The 26,952-nt window shown below is 36.9% G+C and overlaps 1 protein-coding gene across 1 annotated transcript in view; it reads left to right on the top strand.

The window, feature by feature from the left end:
• Positions 1-26,952, top strand: part of LOC140746040 (calcium/calmodulin-dependent protein kinase kinase 2) — a 216,432-nt gene continuing 189,480 nt past the window's right edge. Inside the window, exon 1 of the mRNA XM_073078021.1 lies at positions 1-219. Coding sequence (XP_072934122.1) covers positions 148-219 — 72 coding nt within the window. The 5' untranslated portion in view covers positions 1-147. The remainder of the gene's footprint in view (positions 220-26,952) is intronic.

Genomic DNA, 26,952 nt, shown 5'->3' with positions numbered 1-26,952 from the left:
TGGACGCGTTCGTTCCAAATGTAAATAAAACATGTAAACATTGAAATTTCGAACGCTGTTTCGAATTTTGAAAACTATTACGAAGTCAGCCAATCACGTGGTTGCATTGTGACATGATGTGTCGTGATTGGTCCTTATTCTGATGTTATGATTGGTGATTTCTCGTGTTATGGTAAACAAGAGGCTTCGATGGCAGAGAACGTCAAGTGCGCTGGCACGGTAAGTAGGTTTTTGTATCTATTACATATTGTAACAGATGGTTGCGTATGTTAACAGCTGCCCTTCTCTGGCTTTGCTTATGATGAAACTTTTATAAATCTTATATATAAACATTGTAAACAACAAAACTATTTGTTTATTTATTAAATAAAAAATAATTCTATATTTTATTTCAATGCATTCAGATGTTGGAAAACTGATAATACAATTGTGAAAACACAATCGATTTCCATACAGTTCTGATTTATGTTGTTGTTTACTATTATGCCGCTGGCTCGAACTAAGTATTCTCTTCTACTCGTATAACTAACTATTCTGAACAAACTTAAACGTATTAAATACTAGTAGGATTAGGTAACGCCGTGTGATCCAAAGAACGGTTAGTTTTTTGAAAATTTAATTGCGGGTAGTTCAATATTTTGATCGTAAATTATTCATTTCGTACGATTGTTATTTAAGAATGTGTAAATTTAATTACAGTCAATATGATTGATATGTTATAATTTTTGATTTATTATTATTATTTATTTTATAATATAGGAGTAGCAGGCGAGCATGCAGTCCACCTGATGGTAAGTGGCTACTGCCGCCCATGGACGTATGTAATCAAGCCCAGATAGGATTAGATATTCCTACCTGAGGTCGGCCATTAATGCACCGCTACCCCTGAGGACTCAGCTGAAACGCCTCGGAAAAGTATGTCTCCCTTAGAATCCTTCAAACTAAAACACAGCAGCGCTTAACACTGCTGTTATGAGGCAGAATATTAATCAAAATAAAAGAAAACCGCGTAACAAATACTTTTAAATATTAAAAAAAATATGTAACTAAGTTCAATTATATTTAAAGATAGAAAATACGGATTTTGAAGTTAATAAGTATCTTATGTATGTACTTTGTCCTAAAACAGATTAGGGTTCTGCCCTTACCATACCATACCAATATCCCACAATTTTACGTTACGTTTACTCAATCCAATATTTTGTTCCGTTTGCTTCAGACTGAGTAAACGTAACAATAAGTAAGTGCTCAGGTCTTTCTGTCTGCCTCACATGTTCGCAAAAAAGAGAGATAAAACATAAAGCGTTATTCTTTCAATTTAGACATTTAATGTTACGTTACTGACACTATAGGTCTAATATAATCCGCTAGGGGCGCTGATTGGAAATTGTATGGGCAAATACGTAAACGTAAATACCAAAACAGTATTTGTCAAAACGTAAAAACTCATGGTAAGGGTACTGTACAAACACGTGTACGCGGGCGGAGCCGCGGGCGGACTATGTATAGACGGCTTATCTATTGCTAAACCGCGTAGGGATTGGTTTCATGTTACGAGTTCTAAGGCTTCAGCACTATCAAAGGCCTAGGTTTGATTCTATTTTAATGACAAATGAATTAGAATTGAGATGGATTTAAAAACTGGCTTTCAATCCACGGATTGCTAACCATTTGCAATATAAATCAAGTTTCAACATTGATTCACCTAGATAATCATATATTTTTTTTATAATGTAAAACTAGTAAATGAGCATATAGTCCATAATATTATTGTAGGCGGCTATTGCTGTTGCTACTCATACAAATCTATAATCAATCCGAGATAAAATTAGAGTCCTACATTAGGTTGACCACAGATGCCGTACCGTCCCTGAGGTCTAAGTTGGAAACGCCACACAATTGTTGTAACACAGCAGCGTTTAACATTGCTGTTATTAGGCAGAAATAGGTGTAGGTAGGTTCGAAATACATGTGACGATGGTATCGCCATACCTATTTCGAACTACAGAAGGTTGTTCCACCTTTAGGTATGTAGGACTGTCCCTGTAGTTCCGGGACCAGAATAGGGCTACAGTATCTCCTGCTTGTCGTAAGAGGCGACTAAAAGGGGCTTTCGGGGTTGCGGGCGGTAAGAGTGGGAGCTCGAACCGCCCGGCCAACGACCCCGGGAAGGACGGCGGTATGTGTGGTCGCATACCGTCGTGTACATCGGACGGTGTGGTGATTCAATCTCACTTGGGCGGAGCCCGACGGGGCAGTGCGCTGAGAGGACTCCGGTTGCGTTCCTTTGGAGATCCCGGAGTCCTCTACGCAGCGCTGAGGACGGCCACTGTGGGGGTTTTAGTGCGGTAAAAATCCCACATAACCAATAAAAAAAATGGTATGTAGGACTAGCTTACCTGCAAGAATAAGTACCACTTCAAATATACATTTTTAACTTAATAAAAAAATGCAAATTACGCACACGTAAGGAGTTTAAGATGACAATTGGCGGCGGTAGCCACATAACGTCAGGAGCACTGCATGCTAGTGCTACATCAATACAAAAGAAACTATTATCAATATACACTACAACTATATAAAGCCAGTAAGTGCTCAAGAAACCTCGGTTCATATTTCTGAAAATGGATTCCACTTAGCCCCAGCTGGAGTCGTCTTATTACATTTATACACACCAATGGATGCCTTGGATATTCGCTGGAGTAAAGAGATCAGATTCCAAGTATCACTTAGATTTTCTTGGAACTAGATTTTCAATGGTTTTCGGTATATTCCAATCGATATTGGAATGCGGTAGATATGCTAGTCCTTTTATTTGAGAGGCATACCACAAAAAACTTGCGGCAATTCTAGTTTTAGTTCAGTTACGTTAGTTAGTTAGTTTAGTTGAAGGTGGTAGAACCCTTTGTGGTTCGACTCCGGCGGCACCACCGTCACACCTATTTCTACCTAATAAAAGCAGTGTTAGGCGCTGCTGTGTTCCAGTTTGAAGGGTGTGGTAAGGCAAACAGACTTTTCCGAGGCGTTACAGCTTAGTCCTCAGGGGTAGCGGCGCATCTGTGGCCGACCTCAGGTAAGAATATTTAATCCTATCTGGGGTTGATTACAGATATCCATGGGCGACAGTAGCCACTTACCATCAGATGGACTGCATGCTCGTCTGCTACTCCTATATGATAAAAAAAGTTCCAATTTAGTTTCTTAAATGTAAATGCTTGAATCCGTTGCGAAAACTTACGCATGAGAAATTCTTCAGGCATTTTACGTGATGTTCTTAATAAATCGTAAGTCATCTAAGTTCATCTTAAGTTCTTAATCTTAATCAACACTTTGCCAACGGCCAGCGCGACGGATTATGGCCTGTGATTATGGATTATGGAGACCCGTGCCCTACAGTGGGACAGTAATGTTTACGGCGATAATTAAATTTATATAGTAAGAGGGCTTTTTCGTTGTTCACGACGCCGTGGGAGCGATGGCGGGTGACCGTCCTCAGCGCTCATTGAAACCTCCGGGATCTCCCACGGAACACAATCTTCCCTATCAGACTATGCCCTGTGGGAATAAATTACGTTCCTCCCGCACATTCACGACGATATGCGACTATACACACCGCCGTCCTTCCCGGGGTCGCTTGCTGGACGGTTTGAGTTTCCACTCTTGCCGCCCGCAACCCCGGAAGCCCCCTTTTAGTCGCCTCTTACAACAGGTAGAGGATATCGTGGCCCTATTCTAGTCCCCGGACTACAGGGTCAATAGTAACTGGGCCTAAAAGTTAATTTACTACTTTGCATACATATGAACAAAGTTCAAGTAATTCTACAAAACAAATTATGTCGGGGTTCCGTATCCGCTTTCCGTACAAGCTGTATTATGTGTTTAGAGATAAGATAAGCCTCTACAGTAGGTAGCGGTCAAGGACACTAATAACGCTATAATTATAGCTCTATTGGGGTTCTCACGGTAACACAAGAACATAGTGTGAACATTGAACATTGTTTTCCAAGGTACCCTAACTTTGAAAACCCTTTGTTACTTCACTATTGCAATAAAGTGAAGACCACAAGTTTGTGTCAATCGATCAGGAATATCATAGTTTACTCTTGTATGTCCCGTGATACGCAAAAGCACAAGCATAATCACATGTACTTGTCTTGAAGATTTGTGAGATGTCTTATGATTTACTTTGCCTGGCCGGGGATCGTACTTGGAAAGCTGTATGAAGTTATGAACATATATATTGGTCACTGCGCCGTAACTACACCAATAAATCTCCTTGTTTTCATGAATAGAAGACACTTAACAATAAGATGGCAGCACGCCAGGGACCCACATCTTAAGGGTCTAAAGTCTAGACACAAATAGCTATGTTTTTTCCGGCGACGAAAACAAAAGTAGACGTTATCAGAATCTAGACTTAGCACTAGAATCTTTGATAAGTAAACTAGAAAGATACTTTTTTTTTATAATATAGAAAAAGCAGACGAGTATGGAGTCCACCTGATGGTAAGTGGCTATTGGCGCCCATGGACATCCGTAATCAACCCCAGATAGGATGAGATATTCCTACCTGAGGTCGGCCACAGATGCGCCGCTACCCCTGACCGGACTAAGCTGGAACGCCTCGGAAAGGTATGTCTCCCTTACCACACCCGTCAAACCAGAACGCAGCAGCGCTTAACAATGCTGTTATTTGGCAGAAATAGGTGTGGCGGTGATGCCGAACCACAAAGAGTTCTACCACCTTTGAACTGCAAGAATTTCGACCATGTTCAACCAATACTGGGTAGTATTACAACCAATGACTACCAATTGGTAATGACTCTTGGGTGACAATTTTCCTACCCATAAAAATAGTTGAATGTCTTTGGGTGTACTGGTATCGCTGCAATCCAAAAAATCAAATCAACTCAAAATCATTTTTTTTATTCAGAACAGATTCTTTACAGAGCACTTTTGGAGTTTACTCCTTAAGAAACGATTTGAGTTATAAGGCCCGGTACGGAAATTTTATGAGGAGTAAAATCAAGTGTAACACGAAAAGTTGAGGCGTAACGGTAACCAAAATATGAATCAAGAGTGCTTTTATTAATTTAAAATACAGTAAGTTCAGATCCCATATGAAAGTAATTGTACTTCACTGCATAGTCTCTTCAATGATAATGTTGACATGTAGTACACCGCCAGTCGTCAGCCTTGTGTCACGTATATTCAGAGCTAAAAACCTCGAATTCAAATAATTTAAAACAATATCCAACCTACTTATAGCGCCCCCTACCGGTAAATGTCATTATCGTTTTTCGTGCAGCCTGTGTACATTTATGATTTTTCAAAATAAGAAATAAAATAAGTAATTTATAGTAAAAATTGTTAATTTATAACAAATATGTCAATTAATAATTTATAAAAGACGTAGGTGTGATATATTGTGCAGAAAAGTTACAATGGAAAATAAAGAATTTTGACGAAATTATTCTGAAGACTTGTACTAGGCGGCCATTACGAATGCCGTCGCAAATTGAAAATGTATTATTTTCATTTATTAAAGATAAGATGATAATCTTATATATTAATGAGGAATGACAAGGTAAGTTTTTACATATATATTTTTCCAAGCAAAGGATTTTTAGATTACCATATTGTTCTGTAGCAAGGAATTTGACGTCTTATGTTTATTAACTAAGCTTGTCACCTATTTAGGTGATCTCGCTTATTTAAATCCTTATATAAATCTCGCTTATATAAAGCTATGAACATAGAAATAGGGTGCTATTTAGCCCCGTGCATGGGTACTAACCCGTTTATACTGAGTATTTACTCACATAAAAGAATCTACTATTGAGTAGAATATACCTAATGGGTATTCACCCGTTCAAATAAGGTGATGACCCTTACATATTGGATATTTACCTACATTACAAGAAATAGGGTGCTATTTAGCCCCGTTCATGGGTACTAACCTGTTTATATTGAGTATTTACTCACATAAAATAATCTACTATTGAGTAGAATATACCTAATGGATATTCATCCGTTCAAATAAGGGACCCTTACATATTGGATATTTACCTATATAACAACTATAACAAGATACTACTATTAAGTAGACGGATACAACAGATATTCACCCATTCTAATAGGGTATTATGTCCTTTACATTGGGTAAATAACCTATATAACAAAATACTAATAATCAGTAGATAGACACAACTATTACCATTGAGTGGATGTAATGATTTTAATGAATGAACATTTTATTGAAGAATCATTCAGATTAATAATGTACCATGATACTGGATATAGAGATGACAATTTATATCCTATTGTAATACTCTAGAAGAACCTAAATTTGGTTTAACCATTCATAAGAATTTGGTATCTAGGTAGATCAGCATATTAAAGAGTAATTTACTAAAGGAACTATCTATCTATCTAGATGGTGATAGATAGACTAAAGGAAAAAATAGTTTAAAGGAAGAACACTAGCCTCTAGGAAACTGTGGGACGGATAACACATGATTAGACTTTAAAAGTTGCACAAGTCGCAGTTACTATTGTAGCTGTAAAGAGTCAAAAGCCATGCCACATCAGGCGAATGCTTACTGCTCTCGAGCATTTGACATGATTGTTTCTTAATAATTTTAAATTATTTGCCTTTATAAAGATAATTTGCTATCAATTATCTTATTACTGGTGCTGGTCATTTATTATGTATAATAAATAATAAGAAGAAATTTCATAGTACAAGTACTGGAACAAATGATCGGCAAAATGGTTTAAGAAACAATGATTGTTCAATTCATATACATATAGTACAATATTTTATAATAACAAATATAACGAAGATATTTACACTTCATCCTATGATAAACTTCATCCAAAAGTTTGAGATACTCATACCAAATAGGGTCATTATCTGACTTACAACAAGCCTCATGCACAAATACCTGTGTCACAGAAAGGCTTGATCGAAGTTTCCTTTGGAATAAATCTTCAATCACAACAGATTTTTAGGTGAGTGGTTAATAATGTGGTCGATTATAATTATAATTTTAAAGACCAGTTGTAACAAATAACTATTGACCCAAGCTTTGCAAGTGGTTAGCTTTAAGAGTCTATTTGTATAAACACTTAAACTCATTATTCTCAAGGAATGAAGATTTATTTTTTTTCGAAATATACTCGGTATGTGTGTAGAAAGACTTCTCACATCAGTGATAACATATTGTTTACTCTTAACCAATTTTTTACAATAATTTTACTTTACCAACACCTGATGATGGTGATGTTGGTTTATATTGAATATCTTGGTCTTAATCTTGAGCTTTAAATAAAGCCTGGCATTCCACTCACTACTATTGTTTTCAAGGAAGCATATTTGAATACTAATTCATGATTACCTTAAACAGTGTTTACATGTCTATGGTTAAATGGAAATTCTATGCATTTCAAGTTCTTTCCTTTGGTTTGAGCAGAACACTATATTTATGTTTTTACTAACCTTTTAAAAGATACAAGACCATACATAACTGATTAAGATCTAGGGACATTGTGTCAGTTATATATTTATATAACATAGTTCCTATTTGAAATGTCATAATAATGGACAAGGAACAATAACGACACTTAGTAATTTAGGATCATAGACATAATAAGCTATATCATTCCTTAGGATTTATTGGTTACTTAAAAGATCAAACTAATTGGAAATAATACAACTGTTAAGGTTGTTCATTGTATTATACAAGCAATAAATAAATAAAAAATCAACACAAGGGTGAAATAAAAAGAAATAAAAAAAAAAAAAAAAAAAAAAAAATATATATATATATATAATAATAATATTAAAAAATAAAAATTATAATAAATGCAAAGATATGTATATATATATAACAATTTTAATAATGTTTATCAAAATACTATCCCTCTTACAGATAGATATAATTACAGGTGGTAGTTGTCATATTATTTTTATTATCGGGACACAATCAGTTATGTAACATATGGTCATTATTCTCGGTATTTTTGTTATTTGATTATAATAACAAATCCGATCAACTATTTAAAGTTAAATGCAGCGTTACTTGTGCTTAAAGATATTTTTTCAATAATCATCTTCAACACGGTGAAACCCTAATACGTGTAGGCAACTCCACATTTATCTCATATAGAAACAGCATGGTGTTTAATACCCACATTTAACCGTAATATCAAGGCACATATTGGATTTATTGAATACCCAAAAAATGTTTTTATTTCCCTAATACATTCAATAATTTCAGAATGAATTTGCTATCACTAAATCAAGATTATACATTGCGAATTAACACTTATAAAGGTTTTTAAATAGATTTATTTACTAGGAAACCTACAAGAAGTATGACTTACATGTCATGACTAAGGTTATACTATTTAAATGGAAATATTCATTTTATTTCTAATAAAATAATTGTTGTTAAAGATTATATCTGAACGGTTGGGGAGTTGTGGTAGTACCAGACTGGTCCAGACAGTCCTAAAAAATAGTATTAAAAAAAAAAAAAATAAATAAAAAAAAAAAAAATAATAATAATAAATAAATAAAAAATAAACCTTTCATTTTGGAAGGGTTGCATTTTGGGTCTCATATGAATTTAAAAAAAAAAAAAAAAAAAGATCTAAATCCATTTGTTTTTCGTCAACGCTTTACCCTGTATGTTACTCGCTTCCTCGAGGAGCGTTTCGTTTCTATACACGAATCTCAAGATTTTGTTGCTCTACAAGCAATGTTAGACGCAATAATGAAAACGTGATGCTGGTGCTTCTAATATTTTGGCCTAAACAGTGTAAATAACTAGATCTATCTGTAGACTGGTTACAATATTCTTTTCATTTTGATATATATATATCTAGAATTATTTTTGTTCTTAAAATGCATATTTAGGTTTTCTATGCTCCATATCCCAAGTATGCTATTACTTGGGATAGTTACATCTGATGTATAAATATTTTTAGCGAGTTAAGTGTAAAACATTATATATTATTTAATGGAGATGAAGAAAAAATACTATTTACTTTTTTTGGTTATTGTAATTACTCATATAGTAAAAAGAAAAAAAAAATAATAATAATATATAAGTAATATATATATAAGTAATATATAAAACAATAGATATCGTATATTTTATGACGTTCACTTGGTGTAAGCCCGTGAATGCCATTATTACTACCGATTCGCCTACATCTGAGTCGAGACTTCTAAAAAGTATACATAAACATAATGATAACATTATTGTTGTAACATGCTTGTCGGAAGATATTGTATATTAAATTGCCACATGAATTTAAACCTTACTATAACCAGTGTTCAAACAATCTAGTATTACCATTATTTCATAGTAATCATAGTATTTGTCCAGCACATCCTTAATAAAATTAGATAAGATAGGCCTAGTAACACTTGAGAGTTACAAGAATAAGTTTTTTTCTTTTATGTAATCTTATAATACAGTGACCTCCCAGACGACAGTTTCTAGATTTTATCAACCACGGAGGATGATGGCATTGATATATCATTTTTTACAATACATACCATTAGAGAGCACGCATTACCACGCTGCTACGCTGACGTCTAAACATATGAGTGTCAGTTAAGACCCTCTTAGAAGGATAGCTGAATGGATCAGATCTAAGTTCAATTTTGTAGTAGAGACGTTACATCAAACGTATACTTGATAACTGTAATTAATATTTAAATAGATAGATATTAAATTAGGAATTTTAAAAATAATAGGATTTAAATGTTTTTGTATTTTGTTTAATAGGCTCGTTATTTTACAAATCTCTAAACATCTACATGTCAACATTATCATTGAAGAGACTATGCAGTGAAGTACAATTAGAAATTAAACGAACTTACCTAAGTGAAGTTCCAATTTCAATTGTACGAACTGCATAGTCTCGAAATGATATTATAACCCACCCACCCATACTTATATACGATAAGTATTACCCATAATATCATCTATGTTGTAAAATAATCGAGCTAATGAACTTACATCTTGACCCCAGGATCTCTAAACTTAATGACATTTACCGGTAGGGGGCGCTATAAGTAGGTTGGATATTGTTTTAAATTATTTGAATTCGAGGTTTTTAGCTCTGAATATACGTGACACAAGGCTGACGACTGGCGGTGTACTACATGTCAACATTATCATTTCGAGACTATGCAGTTCGTACAATTGAAATTGGAACTTCACTTAGGTAAGTTCGTTTAATTTCTAATTATTACAATAAAAATAATTAGCAATATATAAAACATTAAAACGTCATTAACTAATTTGTTTACATTTTTGCATAAATTAAGTTATAGGTTTGATCATTTATAAACACTGTGAAAAATATGAACATTGGCGCCATAATATGATTAACAATCTTTTATGAACGTTTTTAAAGAAGAGTAACATATAAAATCAGTAAGCAATTGAATAAGATATAATATTAGCAAAATAAGTTTTTAACATAAAGAGGCTTTTGTAAGTTACTGATATATTAATTTAACTTATAAAAATGGATGCATTATTGATCAGCACCATCTATCAACGATAAACGGGCAAAATCAAAATAGTATTATTTAATATTTATTACAGAATTATTGCTAATGAATTATGTTCAAAATAAGTTATATAAAATTAGCAATACGTTTTAAATGAATTCTAGAATTATAAAACATTCAGAAACAATCCAAATTACATATAATAACATGTTTATTGAGTCTCATATAAATTTCATCCGTAAATTGCAACAAGGATATTTTATAGATGGCAAAGAAATTATAATTATTAAGTTTTAAGTTATAAAACGTTTAACATTGTTTTAAATATAAATAATTATATTATATTAAAATTTACTTTAATATAAACAATTATATTAAGTTACCATTATAATATTTGGAACCAAAATACATAGATTGATAAACTTGCAAACTTACAATTTATAAAACTTGCCACTAGATGGCGCTATTTTATATTATTTTGTAACATACTTTATGTAATACGCATTATTGAAGTAATATAAATAATCCGAATAATTACAGATATATGTTTGTTTCTCTTATCATTTTAGCAGATGCGTTCATTTACCTACCCTTTTTTCTATTCGCTATATATCATAATTATCATTCGTAAGGAGTAAACTCCAATCGTGCGTCGTAGCTGACACACACATACTTTTTTTTTAATGACAATACAACCACCACTTCACAAGGTGTTTCGTTATGGACAAGAAGCGGCGAAAGAAACTCCATAACACACATCTTTTTCCTTCCTCATGTAAAATTATAAAAAACATCCAAAATCTTCTACTTATCCAATTTAATAAAACATTCCACCCGCCTAAATATAGGCGGGTCTGACCGATCGATTGACCTTTGGCGTCCGATGGAAAACTAATTTGTTGACAGTAGACAATTGGTAACATGTTGTAAGCTTGTATGTTATATACTGAGCCTGTACTCTCAGTGTGGATTAAATAAATGTATGGACAAATACGTAAACAAATACGAAAACAGACATTTTTGTAAAAACGTAAAAACTCATACTAAGAGTACTGATAGGGTTGATAGTGCTTGGTGAACATTTTTGTTTTTATAATAATGTTTTTATATAATTACTACTTATTATTATAATAACCAAAAACTCAACTGCTTTACTATAACTTACTGGTGTTGTCTATGTCATTCACATAATTTAGACGAATCTAGTGACACATATGTTAAAATTGTCACCATAGGTCACGCATCCAACCTCCGATCGAACCCGACACTGCTTACTTTGTAAACCGGTCAAATATTACATAATTTTCAGGCATGTGCGCTGTTCCTTTATTTGGATTATAACTTTCCTAATAAATCGTCCATCAAATTCAGACTTATCAAAATCTGATTTATTTCCAGAAATATGCGCCCTCAAACAAACGAATAAACAATCTTTTCAGTTTAGATACTTTTCCTATAAATACTAGATATACTGTTTACAAGATAACTTTTAGAATTAAAGAGAGTCCATAAAATGTCAGAGAGAAAATAAAAACGCGACGAAATTTATTCGTTTTGTCATAAAAGCGTAAAGTTTGGGGGTCGCTGTCCTTCAACCGTCGAATTAGAGTCACAGCACGACAAATCTAAGTCAGCGTTTAAAAGGTTTTTGGAAAATATTTTTGGTATTTTTTGATTTAAATGTTGTTCTGGATAAATTAGTTATGGCTCCACTGTCACACCTGCCTGAGAACAGCACTATGAAGCGCTGCTGTATTCTGTTTTGGAGGGTGTGGTACGGTAGACATATTTTCCGAGGCATTCCAACTTAGTCCTCAGGAGTGGTGGCGCATCTGTGGCCTACCTCACGAAAAACTACTCTTATTTATCTCTTACAAATTTCTATGGGCGTCATTTACCATACCATAGTAATTTACTGCTGCTCCTCTCCTACTTCTATATTATAAAAACCTATCCTATCTGAGATCGCCTAAAAATCCGTTGTTAACTCTGGGAACTAAGTAGGAGAGCCAAATATGTTTTTTTACCTCCGTTCAAACTAGAACACAGCAGTACTACCCACAAAAAAGGCCCGGATTCGAACCAACAAAGTATATCTTTGATTACATACAAAAGCAATTTTGAATAACATTCATTATTATAAATATCCTTCAGCATTACACAGTCACACACAGGGAATCCTAGTGTGGGGCTGTGAGTGTAGAAGGCGTTTTTTTATAATAATAAGCATAAGTCATGTCGATAATGTCATGTAACCGCGATGACCCGGCGATCCGGGCACAGCCGGTGATCGCCGCGAGCCGGGTAAACGGCATCGATATCACACGGATATAATACGTGTAAACGCCTAATCGTTTTACGATGTGTATGAACGGTATTTCTATAGTACAGATATCGTTAATACGGTTATTTTTCATGACGTACAAGCTTATTCAATAAATGGCTTGTCGAATAAAAATATTTTTTTACTCGACGAGTCCCAGGGATTAGTGCTTCCATACATTTTTTCGGATTTATAATATTAGTAGTGTAAATTGACACGACGTATGTATAACCTTAACAACAAAATATGTTACGTTTTACATATAGTGGATAATATTTCTAACGATTGTAACAAATAATATCTGTAAGAACGTATCCTACGGTACGATATCACACGGATATAATACATGTAAACGTGTAATCGTTTTACGATGTGTAATAATGGTATTTGTATTGTATGGTTATCGTTAATACGGTTACTTAATTCGTACTTACAGAGCTATGCTCGCAAGCACTATTTTTGGATTTATAATATTAGAACTATCTATACTAAAATAACTTATACCAGTAAAACCATATTATTCTACGAGTTACTTTTGGATGATAATATTACTAAAGATTCTGACAAATCATACCCGTAAAAACGTTACACATGTCGACAATGTAACGTGTAACCGCAATGACCCGGCGACCCGGGCACAGCCGGTAATCGCCGCGAGCCGGGTAAACGGCATCGATATCACACGGATATAATACGTTTAAACGTGTAATCGTTTTACGATGTGTAAGAACGGTATTTTTATAGTACAGTTTTGGTTAATACGGTTATTTTCCATGACGTAGAAACTTCTTCAATGAATAGCCTCTCTAATTAAAAACCTTTTTTCAAGCTATGCTTATTTCGTAGTTACAGAGCGCGCGCTGAAACAATATTTTTGGATTTATAATATTAGTATTGTAAATTTAAACAATATATGTATGTCCGTAACAACATATCCTACGCATTACATAATATAGGGGTTAATATAACAAAAGATAATAATATTAAGAACGTTTACTAAGATACTCGTAATAATTAAGTGAAACACAACCATTAACTTGTTATTTGTTTATTCATTGTTTATTGTACCTACTTGTAATTTAAATTTATCATAGTTATTACTTAGTGTAATCCATTTTTGGCCATATTACATGTAACAAATTGTAATCTTCTTTTATCGATGTGTAACGCTGTTGGATTGCCAAATAAATGAATGAATAAATAAATATACATAATTATACTGTACAGGGTCATTACTTCTGTATCTGATGTTGATAGTCCTAAATAAATAAAAGATTGTAACAAATCAAATTCGTACAAACGTATCCTACAGCGTTACACATGTCAACAATCGTGTAACCGCGATGGCCTGGCGACCCGGGCACAGCCGGTAATTACCGCGAGCCGGGTAAATGGCGCCATCGATATCACACGGATATAATATGTGTAAACGCCTAATCGTTTTACGACGTAGAAACTTCTTCAATAAATGGCCTGCCGAATTAAAAATACTTTTTATAGCTAGACTTACTTCGTAATTACAGAGATTAGTACATACAAGCGATATTTTCGGATATATTATTATTAGAATCACCTATATTAAAATAACTTATACCCGTAATAACACGTTATCCTACGAATTACTTTTGGATTATAATATTACTAAAGATTCTGACAAATCATATCCGTAAAAACGTTACACATGTTTACAATGTAACGTGTAACCGCAATGACCCGGCGACCCGGGCACAGCCGGTAATCGCCGTCAGCCGGGTAAACGGCATCGATATCACACGGTTATAATACATGTTAACCTGTAATGGTTTTCACACTGGTATCGTTTAAACGTTATTTTATAATACGGTTATAGAAATAGTCTATAATGGACGAATTTTACGAAAATCTAAATTGTATAATTTAGATTCAGGGATTAAAATCACAGTTAATAAAATATTGATGTTTAATTATGGCCTTATTATAAAAAATCCTTGGCTAAAAAAGTCCTGAGTTCTAAAAACAAGATTTATGCGTATTCTTTGTATAAAACTTTTTCATCCATCCATCAGCCTTTTGAGGTCCACTGCTGGACATAGGCCTCCCCTAATTGGCGCCACTCCAACCGGTCCCGTGCCCTTTGAATCCAGCGGTTTCCCGCCGTCTTCTTCAGGTCGTCGGTCCACCTGGTCGGGGGCGGCCTGAACTCCTTTTGCCTCCGTGTGGTCGCCACTCGAGGACCTTTCTTCCCCATCGGTTATCGGTCCTCCGAGCGATGTGGCCGGCCCATTGCCACTTCAGCCTGCTAATTTTGAGAGCTATGTCGGTAAGCTTAGTTCGTCTACGGATTTCATCATTACGAATCATGTCTCGTAGCGAAATACCAAGCATAGCTCTCTCCATAGCACGCTGAGCGACTCTGAGCTTTCGAACGAGGCCTACGGTAAAGGACCACGTTTCGGCGCCGTAGGTCATCACTGGCAACACACATTGCTCGAATAGTTTCGACTTCAGGCACTGAGGAATTTTGGACGAGAAGATGCTCCGTAATTTCCCGAACGCAGCCCAGCCGAGTTGGATTCTTCGAGTGACCTCCCTCTCAAAGTTGGACTTACCCATCCGGATCGTTTGTCCCAGGTAATTGTACTCGTCGACAACTTCGAGAGGAGTGCCATCAACAACTACCGGTACGGGTGTGACATGGACATTGGACATGATTTTCGTCTTGTCCATGTTCATCTTAAGACCCACCCGTTGTGAGGCACTGTTGAGGTCTCCTAGCATTTTACTGAGGTCCCTCAGCGAGTCTGCCAAGATGACTATATCATCGGCAAATCGAAGGTGTGTGAGGTGTTCACCATTGATGTTAACGCCAAGACCTTTCCACTCCATCAGCTTGAACACATCTTCCAACGCAGCGGTGAACAGCTTCGGCGATACGACGTCGCCTTGTCTGACTCCCCGCTGCAATTGGATAGGGTTCGTCCTCTGGTCGTGTACTCGGACTGACATGGTGGCGGCTTTGTATACACACTTCAACACCTCGATGTACCTATAGTCGATCTGGCATCGCTGAAGGGACTCCAGCACCGCCCAGGTCTCGATAGAATCGAAGGCTTTCTCATAGTCCACATAGGCAACACATAGCGGCAGATTATACTCCTCGGTCTTCTGTATAATCTGCCGGAGCGTGTGTATGTGGTCCATGGTGCTGTAGCCTTTTCGGAATCCGGCTTGTTCGGGAGGCTGAAAGTCGTCAAGCCTGCGTGCAATACGGTTAGTGAGGACCCTCGAAAAGAGCTTATAAACATGGCTCAGAAGCGCAATGGGCCTGTAGTTCTTCAGTAGGGTTTTATCGCCCTTTTTGAAGAACAGTACCACTACGCTTCTGCTCCACGCTTCCGGGGTAGTTCCGCTATTGATCACGGAATCAAACAACTTTTGGAGCGCCACTAGTACGGGTTTCCCGCCAGCTTTTAGCAGCTCTGTTGTGATTCCGTCATCTCCCGGTGCCTTGTTGTTTTTAAGCTGTTTGAGAGCCCCTCTAATCTCGTACAGGCTGACTTCCGGGAGGTGCTCGGTGTAGTGTCGGGTCAGCTTGGCACGTTTGTCGTTCACCATCTTACGGGCTGGAACTCGTGCGGAAGTATACAGCTGTCCGTAGTAATTCTCGATTTCTCTCAGAACTTCGGGCTTAGACGAAACTATGGTGCCCGACTCGGTCTTCCACCTCGTCAACAGACTCTGCCCAATGCACAGATCTCCTGCGAACACTTTCGAGCCGCGGTTTCGCTCAATAGCGTCTTTTACGCGATTAGCGTTATAAGAACGCCAATCGCGTCGCCTACTTTGGGAGATCTGTTTATTAAGCAGCCTGTATTTCGACATTGAGGTTGGAGACTGCACACATAGTTCTCGTCTCTCCCGCATAAGACCGAGAGTATGCTCTGAGAGAACTCGAGACTTACCACCGGAGGGGGCCTTGAAGTACTTAGACCCTACCTCGTGGACAGTTGCTACAACCTGGGTGTTAATATCGTCCACGGAAACGCAAGAATCGAGTCACGCGAAACGGTTTCGTAACTCAATCTGAAAGTCTTCGGAGCCCTGGATCTGGACAAGTGTTGGGCGGAGCGTAGACTTCATCAGGCGTGACCGTTCGAGCTTAACGTTGATATTTAATGTGCCTCTTACCATCCGGTGATCACTTCCGGTTTTCACCCTGTTGATCACAGAGACATCATTAAATATGTGCCGTTTGTCTGCCAATATGAAGTCTATCTCGTTCTTAACGGTACCATCGGGACTTATCCAAGTCCACTTTCGCTGTGCCTTCTTCTTGTAGAAGGAGTTCATCATAAAGAAGTCTTCCCTCTCCAAGAAGTTGGCAAGCAAGTGGCCTCGATGGTTTCGTTGTCCAACTCCAAAGGGCCCCACCTTCAGTTCGTCACCATTCCGCACGCCCAGTCTTGCGTTAAAATCCCCCATAACAACGGTATAATGGGTTTTTGAGGTATGTATGGCTCTACTTATGTCCTCATACATAACCTCAACCTCATCGTCTGGGTGTGTCGACGTCGGCGCATATACCTGTATGACCTTCAGCGAATACCGTTTAGATATTCTGAGTATAAGGTACGCTACCCTTGCCGACACACTGTCGACCGTTACCAAGTTGTTTACGAGGGATTTGTGGACGAGGAACCCGACACCTCCTTGAGACAGGTGTTCGCCCTCCCGGTGATAGAACAAGTTACCGGATTTAAGGATTACCGTGTCCTCCCCCTGTCTTCGGACTTCTGATAATCCTAAAACACTCCAGTTCAACTTGTCTATCTCTTCTTCCAGCTCCTGTATCTTCTCGTCGGTCCTCAGTGTCCTGGTATTGTATGTTGCCAGGTGCAGAAGTCGTCGTGTGTGGTAGCCGACTCTCTTCCGGGGATTCTTAGCACCCCCTGCCCCGCCGTTACCTTGGCCGCTACCATAGCCCGGAATAGCGGGGCCGCCGGGGACTGGGGGCCGTGGCTTTTCTGCACCTTTCATAGGGGGTTTATTGCCATAGTCACCGCGCCTGGCATGCGTGTTGGTGACCGCAAAACTTTTTTATATTATATTAATATCATGGAAGAATATAAAAATAATTGGTACTCCATCTTCAGGCGTCTGCGATATTAGATTTGATCCCAAACGTATATGCAAAGCTCAATCGATTGCGACTAACTGTTGTAAAATTCAGTTAAATTGGATTTTTATATTTTACAGACTTGAACATACAAATGAAGTAACAAAAACTAGTTATTATAAAAAAAAATGTTTTGTTAACTATAAGAAAACAATAAACTCGACTTAAAAATTTAGCTTAAATATGTTACTTTAACAACACTTCATATTATTATGTTTAAATCCACCAATCAGTTTGTGCAGTTAGGCTTGTTCACGTGGGATAATATATCTATAGATAAATACCAAGAACATTACCCTCTACACCGGATAAAAAGCTTGTAAAGAACAATTCTTTGGACGTTCGTTGAAATGAACAAAAAGTTGTATAAAATCTTTGAAAGTTATTTACGGCGTTATTTCAAAAAGAAGTCAGACTTTATGAAAACTCAAAACGTGACTTAAGAAACAGCGATTCTTTCGAAAAGAAAAACCTTAAAATTTGCGCCGGGAAGTCCTTTGTTTCAAAATATATAGACGCGTTGATTATATTTACATTTTAAAGATTTAAATGTATAGATATGACTTTGTATGAGAAAATTCTGTGCCACGCGCTACTGGATTCGAAGAGTTTGGTGAGGGCATCGTACTTTCCTGGGCTTTGATATGTTTTTTAATAATATTTAGTAGCAGACGAGCATACAGTCCACCTGATGGTAAGTGGCTACTGCCTCCCATGGACGTCTGTAATCAACACCAGATAGGATTAGATATTCCTACCTAAGGTCGGCCACAGATGCGCCGCTACCCCTGAGGACTGGAACGCCTTTTTTTTTCAAACACTTGCATTAGGACTTTTGGATTTTTAAGACGAATATAACAATACCTTTACTGTAGAAGTCCATCGACTCGTATGATACGTAATGAAGAAATTTACAAAAGTACAAGATACGCGCGAAAAACATAAGCCTTTCTCTAAAGCGAACGAATTTTTCAGTCGCTTAAAAACTCCACAGATAAAAAAAATCGGAACTGTCTGCCCTTGTAAGTCCTCTCTAAAATACGGGACTAAATTAGAACTTCAATATCACTTAGTATTAAAATAATAACAGATTCCTCTTGGCCACCTCTTACGATTTAAATCAATGGTGCTCAAGGTTTATTTTTGTGAAGGGCTCTCGTAACTTGGTGAAGTTCTTTGTACCAAAATCTGATAGGGCCGAAGTTTGTGTTATCATATCGGCCATGATAACCGCTGTTGACAATACAGCGCCTATTTCATATTCAAGGGGAGATAAGAGGGTTTTTACACGATTTCAGAGGTTAATATTTGTCGTGTGTGTGTATGTATGTATTTTTTTATATAATATAGGAGTAGCAGACGAGCAAGCAGTCCACCTGATGGTAAGTGACTACTGCCGCCCATGGACATCTGTAATCAACCCCAGATAGGATTAGATAGTCCTACCCGAGGTCGGCCACAGATGCGCCGCTACCCCTGAGGACTAAGCTGGAACGCCTCGGAAAAGTCTGTCTCCCTTACCACACCCTTCAAACCGGAACACAGCAGCATCTAACACTGGTGTTATTAGGTAGAAATAGGTGTGGCGGTGGTGCCGCCGGAGTCGAACCACAAAGGGTTCTACCACCTTCAGCCACATGTGTGTCTCATTCTTTGGCATGCTGTATATGTCCATGTCCCACTGCTGGGCACGGTTCTCCTCTCAGAATGAGAAGGTTAGGCCATAGACCACCAAGCTGGCCATGTGCGTATTGTTAGACTTCACATACCTTTGTAAAGTTCTTTTCTTTAAGATCTTAGGTATGCAGGTTTCCTCACGATGTCCTTCACCGTTGCAAGTGATATTTCTAATACGCACATAACTTTGAAAAAGTCAGAGGTGTCTGGGATTTGAACGGAAGTCTCCCCGATCAATATTCTATCACGACTACGTCTTAATCCTTCCCATTCTAAGATCCGAGTGCGAAGAGTGTAAAAAACATGGACGCCTCTGTGTTGCCATAGACAGTGGCAAAGAAATGCGAGACTTACCATAGATACAGAAATACAAATGAATATTATAAATTAACTAGATAATATAATTAATGACAAAATAATATTCTAAATTAAGTAATCAGTTGTATAATAAACATTTATAAATATCTGTAAAGTAGTACAATAAAGTTAACAGTAGAGTGACGGTCTAAACGAACCGCCACATAAGCAAAATGTAATACCCAGATATTACGAGTACATGTTGCTTACATAGCCCTTATCATAACATTAACATAATGTCTTATTGAAATAAATGTAACACAAAACTAACATTATGATAGCCTAAGAAAACTTGAACATAGCTACAGTTATGTACAGTCAGCTCCAAAAGTAGATGAACAGATTACGGTTTTAAATAATACCTATACACCCAAACGTTCATAAGTAGCTAAACACAACTAGCACCATAATTAGACTGTCGTAAAGTTTCTAAAGTAGATGAACACTACAGTGTCAAAAGTAGCTGATCAGTAACATATCATAATAGTGATGTTAGCCATTTTGCAATTTAGCTACTGACGCGTTAATTTTAATCTAATTTTGAAACTACGATGTTCATCTAATTATGCTAGTGGTGTTTAGCTACTTATGAACGTTTGGGTGTATAGGTACTATTGGAATTCGTCCCTGTAGTACCGGGACCAGAATAGGGCTACGGTATCCCCTGCCTGTCGTAAGAGGCGACTAAAAGGGGCTTCCGGAGTTGCAGGCGGCAAGAGTGGGAGCTCAAACCGTCCAGCAAGCGACCCCGGGAAGGACAGCGGTTTTTATGGTCGCATATCGCTGTAATCACCAGGGGACGTGAGAGGAGCGTAAATTGCTCCCCCCAGGGCAGAGCCCGGTAGAAGGGCATCGCGTTAGGAGGAGTCCGGTTGTGTTCCGTTGGAGATCCCGGAGTTCTCCACCAAACGCTGAGGACGGCCATCGGAGGGTTTAAGGCGGTAAAAATCCCACGTAACCCGGCGTCACTCCCATGGCGTCGGATACCTTTTGAAAGTTTCCCCCTCGTCAACAAAAAAAAAGCTACTATTGGAATTGTGATCTGCTCATCTACTTCTGAAGCTGACTGTACATACATATATAAATGACATAAAAAGCTCTTGTTCTACAGTTGTTCCACTTGCCCCAAAGTTCGAGCTTCGATTTCCTATTAGTTGGTAACGCGGAGAGCTTTTGGAACTTTTGCGTCTATTGCTACTATCAGTAACATTGATATTATAATGTTATTATAGTTACACGGCCTTCAGAAGTATTAGACCCATGTATTTTTTATAATATTAGAGGACCAGACGGGCATTCTGTCCATTTGACGGTAAGTGTTATAAGCAGAAATAAGAACGGTGGTGGTGTTTCCATCAATTCACTCGTTCTACCTTCAAAATAATAATAGAAATCTTATACAAATAAATTATTATGAATACTTTAGCCAGAATATTTCATATTAAATCTTTCGTACAAGACAAATAGCTAGCAATGAGAGGAATGTGTGTCATCCGTTGTTTTTATAGCATTCTTTATGCCTCCCCTTGTCATATTAGTAAATGCTTGTAAACAAGCTCACTAGATGCCGTATTTATTAAGACTAATGGTTCACTATGTTATTTAGTACGAGTATGAGTAGTCTAGTTAAGACTGCTAGTCCGCTCTGAATATAGAAATTAATCGCATCGTCATAGTAAATTGTATGACTTCTTGCTCGCAACAACTTCAGAGCGGACTAGCAGTTTGGCGTGGACTATACTTTTACATTTTATCAGACTTTGGAGGGTAATGTTATGTATGTATGAAACCTATGTCTCATTCTTCGCAAAAACCCAAACGGCTTGACATCTAATCTAAATATATATAACTCAAAGGTGACTGACTGACATAGCGATCTATCAATGCACAGCCCAAACCACAGGACGGATCGGGCTGAAATTTGACATGCAGGTAGATGTTATGACGTAGGCATCCGCTAAGAAAGGATTATGACCAATTGTACCCCCAAGGGGATAAAATAGGGGATGAAAATATTACTTCGTAACGCGAGCGAAGCCGCGGGCAAAAGCTTGTTTTAATATAAAAGGTGTAGTTTCTCGTAAATTCGACTTAATGCGGGAGTGACATAAGCTATTTCTCGATTTTAATTAGTTATTTGTATGCAGCTGGCTTTATTGATTTTGTTTTTGTAATATTCTTCTTGCTTTTATTATTTTTCGCATGAAACCGAAGTAGCAAATTAGCAAGTTGAAGGTGGTAGAACTCTTTGTGGGTCGACTCCGGTGGCACCACCGCCACACCTATTTCTACCCAATAACAGCAGTGTTAGGCGCTGCTGTTCCGTTTTGAAGGGTGTGGTAAGGGAGTCGTAGTTTTCCGAAGCGTTCCAGCTCAGTCCTCAGGGGTAGCGGCGCATCTGTGGCCGACCTCAGGTAGGAATATCTAATCCTATCCGGGATTGATTACAGATGTCCATGGGCGGCAGTAGCCATAGACTTACCATCAGGTGGACTGCGTGTTCATCTGCTACTCCTATATTATAATAAAGTAGACACCATTACCAGGGAAATCTTAACTCTGTGTAACTATTTATTAATTTGTGACACTATAGAGTAGGTAGTCGATCACAGATGCCTTGCCACTCCAAAGAATGGATATGGGTATTCTCATAATTTACTAGAATTTAGGTAAGTAGTGATAGTGATGTCAGTATAGAGTCCTAACGACATATTTCACTGACATTCAGAACCAATAAGATAACTTTATTCCTGAAAAAAGAAATAAAATCCGTTATATAAGTATTATTTTTCTTTATAATATTCTAAAACAATTTCAGTTGTGGTTTTTGTGCGCGAGTCTCGAGTAAAGAAAGAAATCAAAGTAGTGCCTTGCAAAGTTTTGAAAATTTGCTTTGTAACTCTGAAATTCCTACGATGTTTTGTTAAAGTTATTCTGTAAAAAGGTGTATCTTTGTAATATAAAAGTAACAGACAGTAAATGGCCACTGCATTCGATAATACCTATTAACAACCCCAGATAAGACTGTAGTCTTACTTAAGATCGGTTACTGTTGTTATAAGAAATAGGTGTGACAATGATGCCTCCGGAGTCGAACCGCGAGGGATTCTACCACGCGTCGTTGTATGGATATATGTAAGTTAGAAGTTTCTATTGTTATATAATAACAGATAAAATATGGTATTGAAACAAACAAATTATTAATTTAAAGGAAATTTATTATTTTCGTCTGTCCGCACGCCAAATACATTAATTTATTCTAATACCTTTATGTAGCTATAAAAATATACTTTAAAATTTTGTTAATGTGCATTCAGTCTTCTTAATTAATATAACTACGAGTAGCATTGATTCATAAACGACAACTTCCGTAACCGGCGAGTGACGTTTCCGTAATTTGCTGAAAATACACTAATTAGTTTCCGTAAACAAAAATAACTCCAAATGCTTTCATAACATTAAGTAGTAATTGTTAGAACTAAAAACATCGTACTGTACCCTTAGTATGAGTTTTTACGTTTTGATAAAAATGACTGTTTTGTTTTTGTTTACGTATTTCTCATATATTTCCAATCAGATCTGATATAATCCACTACGGGCGCTGTTTGTAAATGTATGGGCAAATAGGCAATCAAATAGCAAAACAGGCATTTTTGTGAAAACGTAAAAACTCATACTAAGGGTACTGATTAAAAATATGTCCTATGTCACTCCTACAATTTAGACGAATCCAATGACACCTCATACGTTAAAATCCGTGAAGCAATAAGGCCTGCAGGGCGTGTCAAAGAATGATTACATACACACACACACACACACACACACACACACACACACACACACACACACACACACACACACACACATACATACATACATACATACGTACGTACACACATAAATACATACGGTCACCCTCTGTTATCCAATAAAAACAATGTGAATAAAATAAAGTACATTTTCAATAAAACAAACTGAAATTGAATAAAATATTTTTGTTATAATATAATTCCGGATAATAATACTAACCGGATATAATAATACATTCCAATGTTTATTTTGTGTAACCGCTACGAGTGTTCGCGGTAAATTACCCGGGTATACCCGGCCCACAATATCCGAATTGATCCGGTTAAATTCGGTTCGACAATTCCGGCCGTATAAATTTGCCTAACAATGTTGAAACACATTATAAATTTAATTATTGACGGTTTTTTCGGTGGTAGATTTAACATATACATATGAGGACATTTTGTATTTTCGTTTTTGTATACTTAATATTGTATAATATTTGTATAATTGTATTTTTGTTTTTGCACTTGTCCGGGTTCATATTTTTTATTTATTTGTCATGGTTGTAGGATGCGTATCATACTAGATATATATTTTTATATGCAATATAGGAGTAGCAGACGAGCATGCAGTCCACCTGATGAGTGGATACGGCCACCCATGGAAATCTGTAATCAACATCAGATACGATTCGATATTCCTACCTGAGGTCGGTTACAGATGCTGCTAGCCCTGAGGACTAAGCTGGAATGACTCGGAAAAGTATGTCCCATACCACAGCCTTCAAACCAGAATACACCAGCGCTTAACGCTGCTGTTATTAGGCAGATATAGGTCTATCGGTGGTGCCGCTCGAGTCAAATCACAAAGGTTGCTACAACCTTCATATGATTCTGATGATGAATAAAGATTTCTATTCTGGATGTGAGTGTTTTTGTCCATCTATGGCACCCAAGACACAGAGAATCCTAGTATGTATCCATATACATAGATAGATATATTATCCTACTGATAATATATCTATGTATGTATCTATGAGTGTAGAAAGCGTCCGTTGATAAAAGACCTCCCCCTCAATGACAGTTAACTGAAAAATAACTCTTTTAACTATTTTGTCGGTTCAATCGCCTTTCGTTCAGTCGAGTGGGTTTCAATTAACAGTTCGTTCAAACAGCTTCACACTGGAACAGTTTCAACAATTTTATTAATATTTGTTTAGTTTGAAAGCGGAAAGCTCGGGAAAAGCTTTTATGTTCGTCTACAAATAAATCGGAAGAGCCAATGAAATTCAACAGCATTGATTCATCTATCTAGGTACACATAAATTTAATGAATAAGTATTTATTAATTTATTTTTTAATAATTTAGTAGTTTTTAATTATCCAAGTACGAGTCGAACTCCCATTTCATTTCATTCATTTTTTTAAATTTTAAGTCTGTTATTAAAGCTGCCATAGAAGTTAATACATTGTAACCATTTTAACTTTTTATCTATAACGGTTCAATAGAGAAAATGAAAAACGTCGAAATATAGCGGTTTCTTGTATGGCGATCTTTAGTATTTGTTGTTATAGCGGTCACCGTTTAAAAAAATCATTTGTGTATCTATTACGGTTCAGATAGAGCCCTGTGACAGACGGACAGACGGCAGAGGTTTAGTAATAGGGTTCCGTTTCCACTTTGAGTACGGAACCCTAAAACTGGCAGCCACCTCAATGTTGTCATGAAATCTAAAACGTTATATTAGTTGAACAGCTGCTGAGTAATTTCCTATTCATTTCCTTTATGCCTAACCTTTTAGCTTAATTATTCAGGAAATTAATAATATTGAAGGCTTACGTGTTGTCTACACCACGACGTGGAAAATTATGTTACTAAGTACTTATTAAAAACTTATATCACAACCCGTTATCAAAATAATGATAAATTAGTTAAAGAGAAAGTTTGGCTATGCTGCTTATTTCACGAGGAATATGCAGGTCTTTGTCGGGTTAGGAATAAGCTTGTGCCCAGCAGTGGGACAAAAATGGGGTTACAACCAATATCATAACTAAACACATATGTGTACCTATAAAAATATGACAAAGGTCTTCGGTTGTATTTCTGTCTAATATATTCAGTGGTCTTATGCGCTGTTGTTGGGTTAGAAGGGTTTGATAAAAGAGATACAATACAAGACATTTTAACTTACACCTCGGGAGTTACAATGCAACTGTGGGCCACCACAACCAGGGATAGGATCTTCATTGTCAACTCAATACTGTCCCACTGCCGGGCGTCGGTCTTCTCTCAGAATGAGAAGGAATAGGCCCTAGTCCACCGCGCTGGCCAAGTGCGTATTAATAGACTTCACATACCTTTGAGAACTTTTTTAAGAATCTCTCAGGTTTGCAAGTTCCCTCATGATGTTTTCCTTCGCCGTGTAAGCAAGTGATAAATAATTTATAATACGCACATAACTTTGATAAATCAGAGGTGCGTGCCTAGGAATTAAACCTCAGACCCGACGATTGAGATGCAGAGTTATAACCACTAGGCCATCACTGCTTATCTTATCCTATCTGGGGTTAATTAAATATGTCCAAAGGATGGCAATAGCCAGTTACTTACATACAAATATGACACATAACGATATTAAGTAAAATCCGAAAATGCAAAACTATTTTAAGTGTTCAATTATTACAGTTAACGGTGTTTATACGAAATATGCGTATTAGAAATTAATTATCACTTGCTTAAACGGTGAAGGTAAACATCGTGAGGAAACCTGCATACCTGAGAGATTTATAAAAAAAAATCTTAAAGGTATGTGAAGTCTACCAATACGCACTTGGCCAGCGCGGTGGACTATGGCCTAATCCTTCTCATTCTTAGAGGAGACCCGTGCCCAGCAGTGGGACTGTAATGGGTTGATAATGAAATACGAAATAGACGTATGCATACGAGTTGAACCTTCACCGTCAGTTCTAAATTGGATTCTAGTTAAGTGTTCTAGTTTTATTTTCATTTCTACTGAAACTCTTCGTGCCTGAAATCTGAATGTCGCCCAACTTTACTCAATTTGTAGACTGGCGACTTTATTACTTTCACAATTATGTTGTTTGTGTCTCC

Source organism: Epargyreus clarus, unplaced genomic scaffold (genome assembly GCF_041222505.1).
Source record: "Epargyreus clarus isolate Ecla_fem2 unplaced genomic scaffold, WU_Ecla_fem_2.2 ptg000012l, whole genome shotgun sequence".
In the NCBI taxonomy this organism is placed as follows: domain Eukaryota; kingdom Metazoa; phylum Arthropoda; class Insecta; order Lepidoptera; family Hesperiidae; genus Epargyreus; species Epargyreus clarus.
This window is presented reverse-complemented; position numbering and strand designations above follow the sequence as displayed.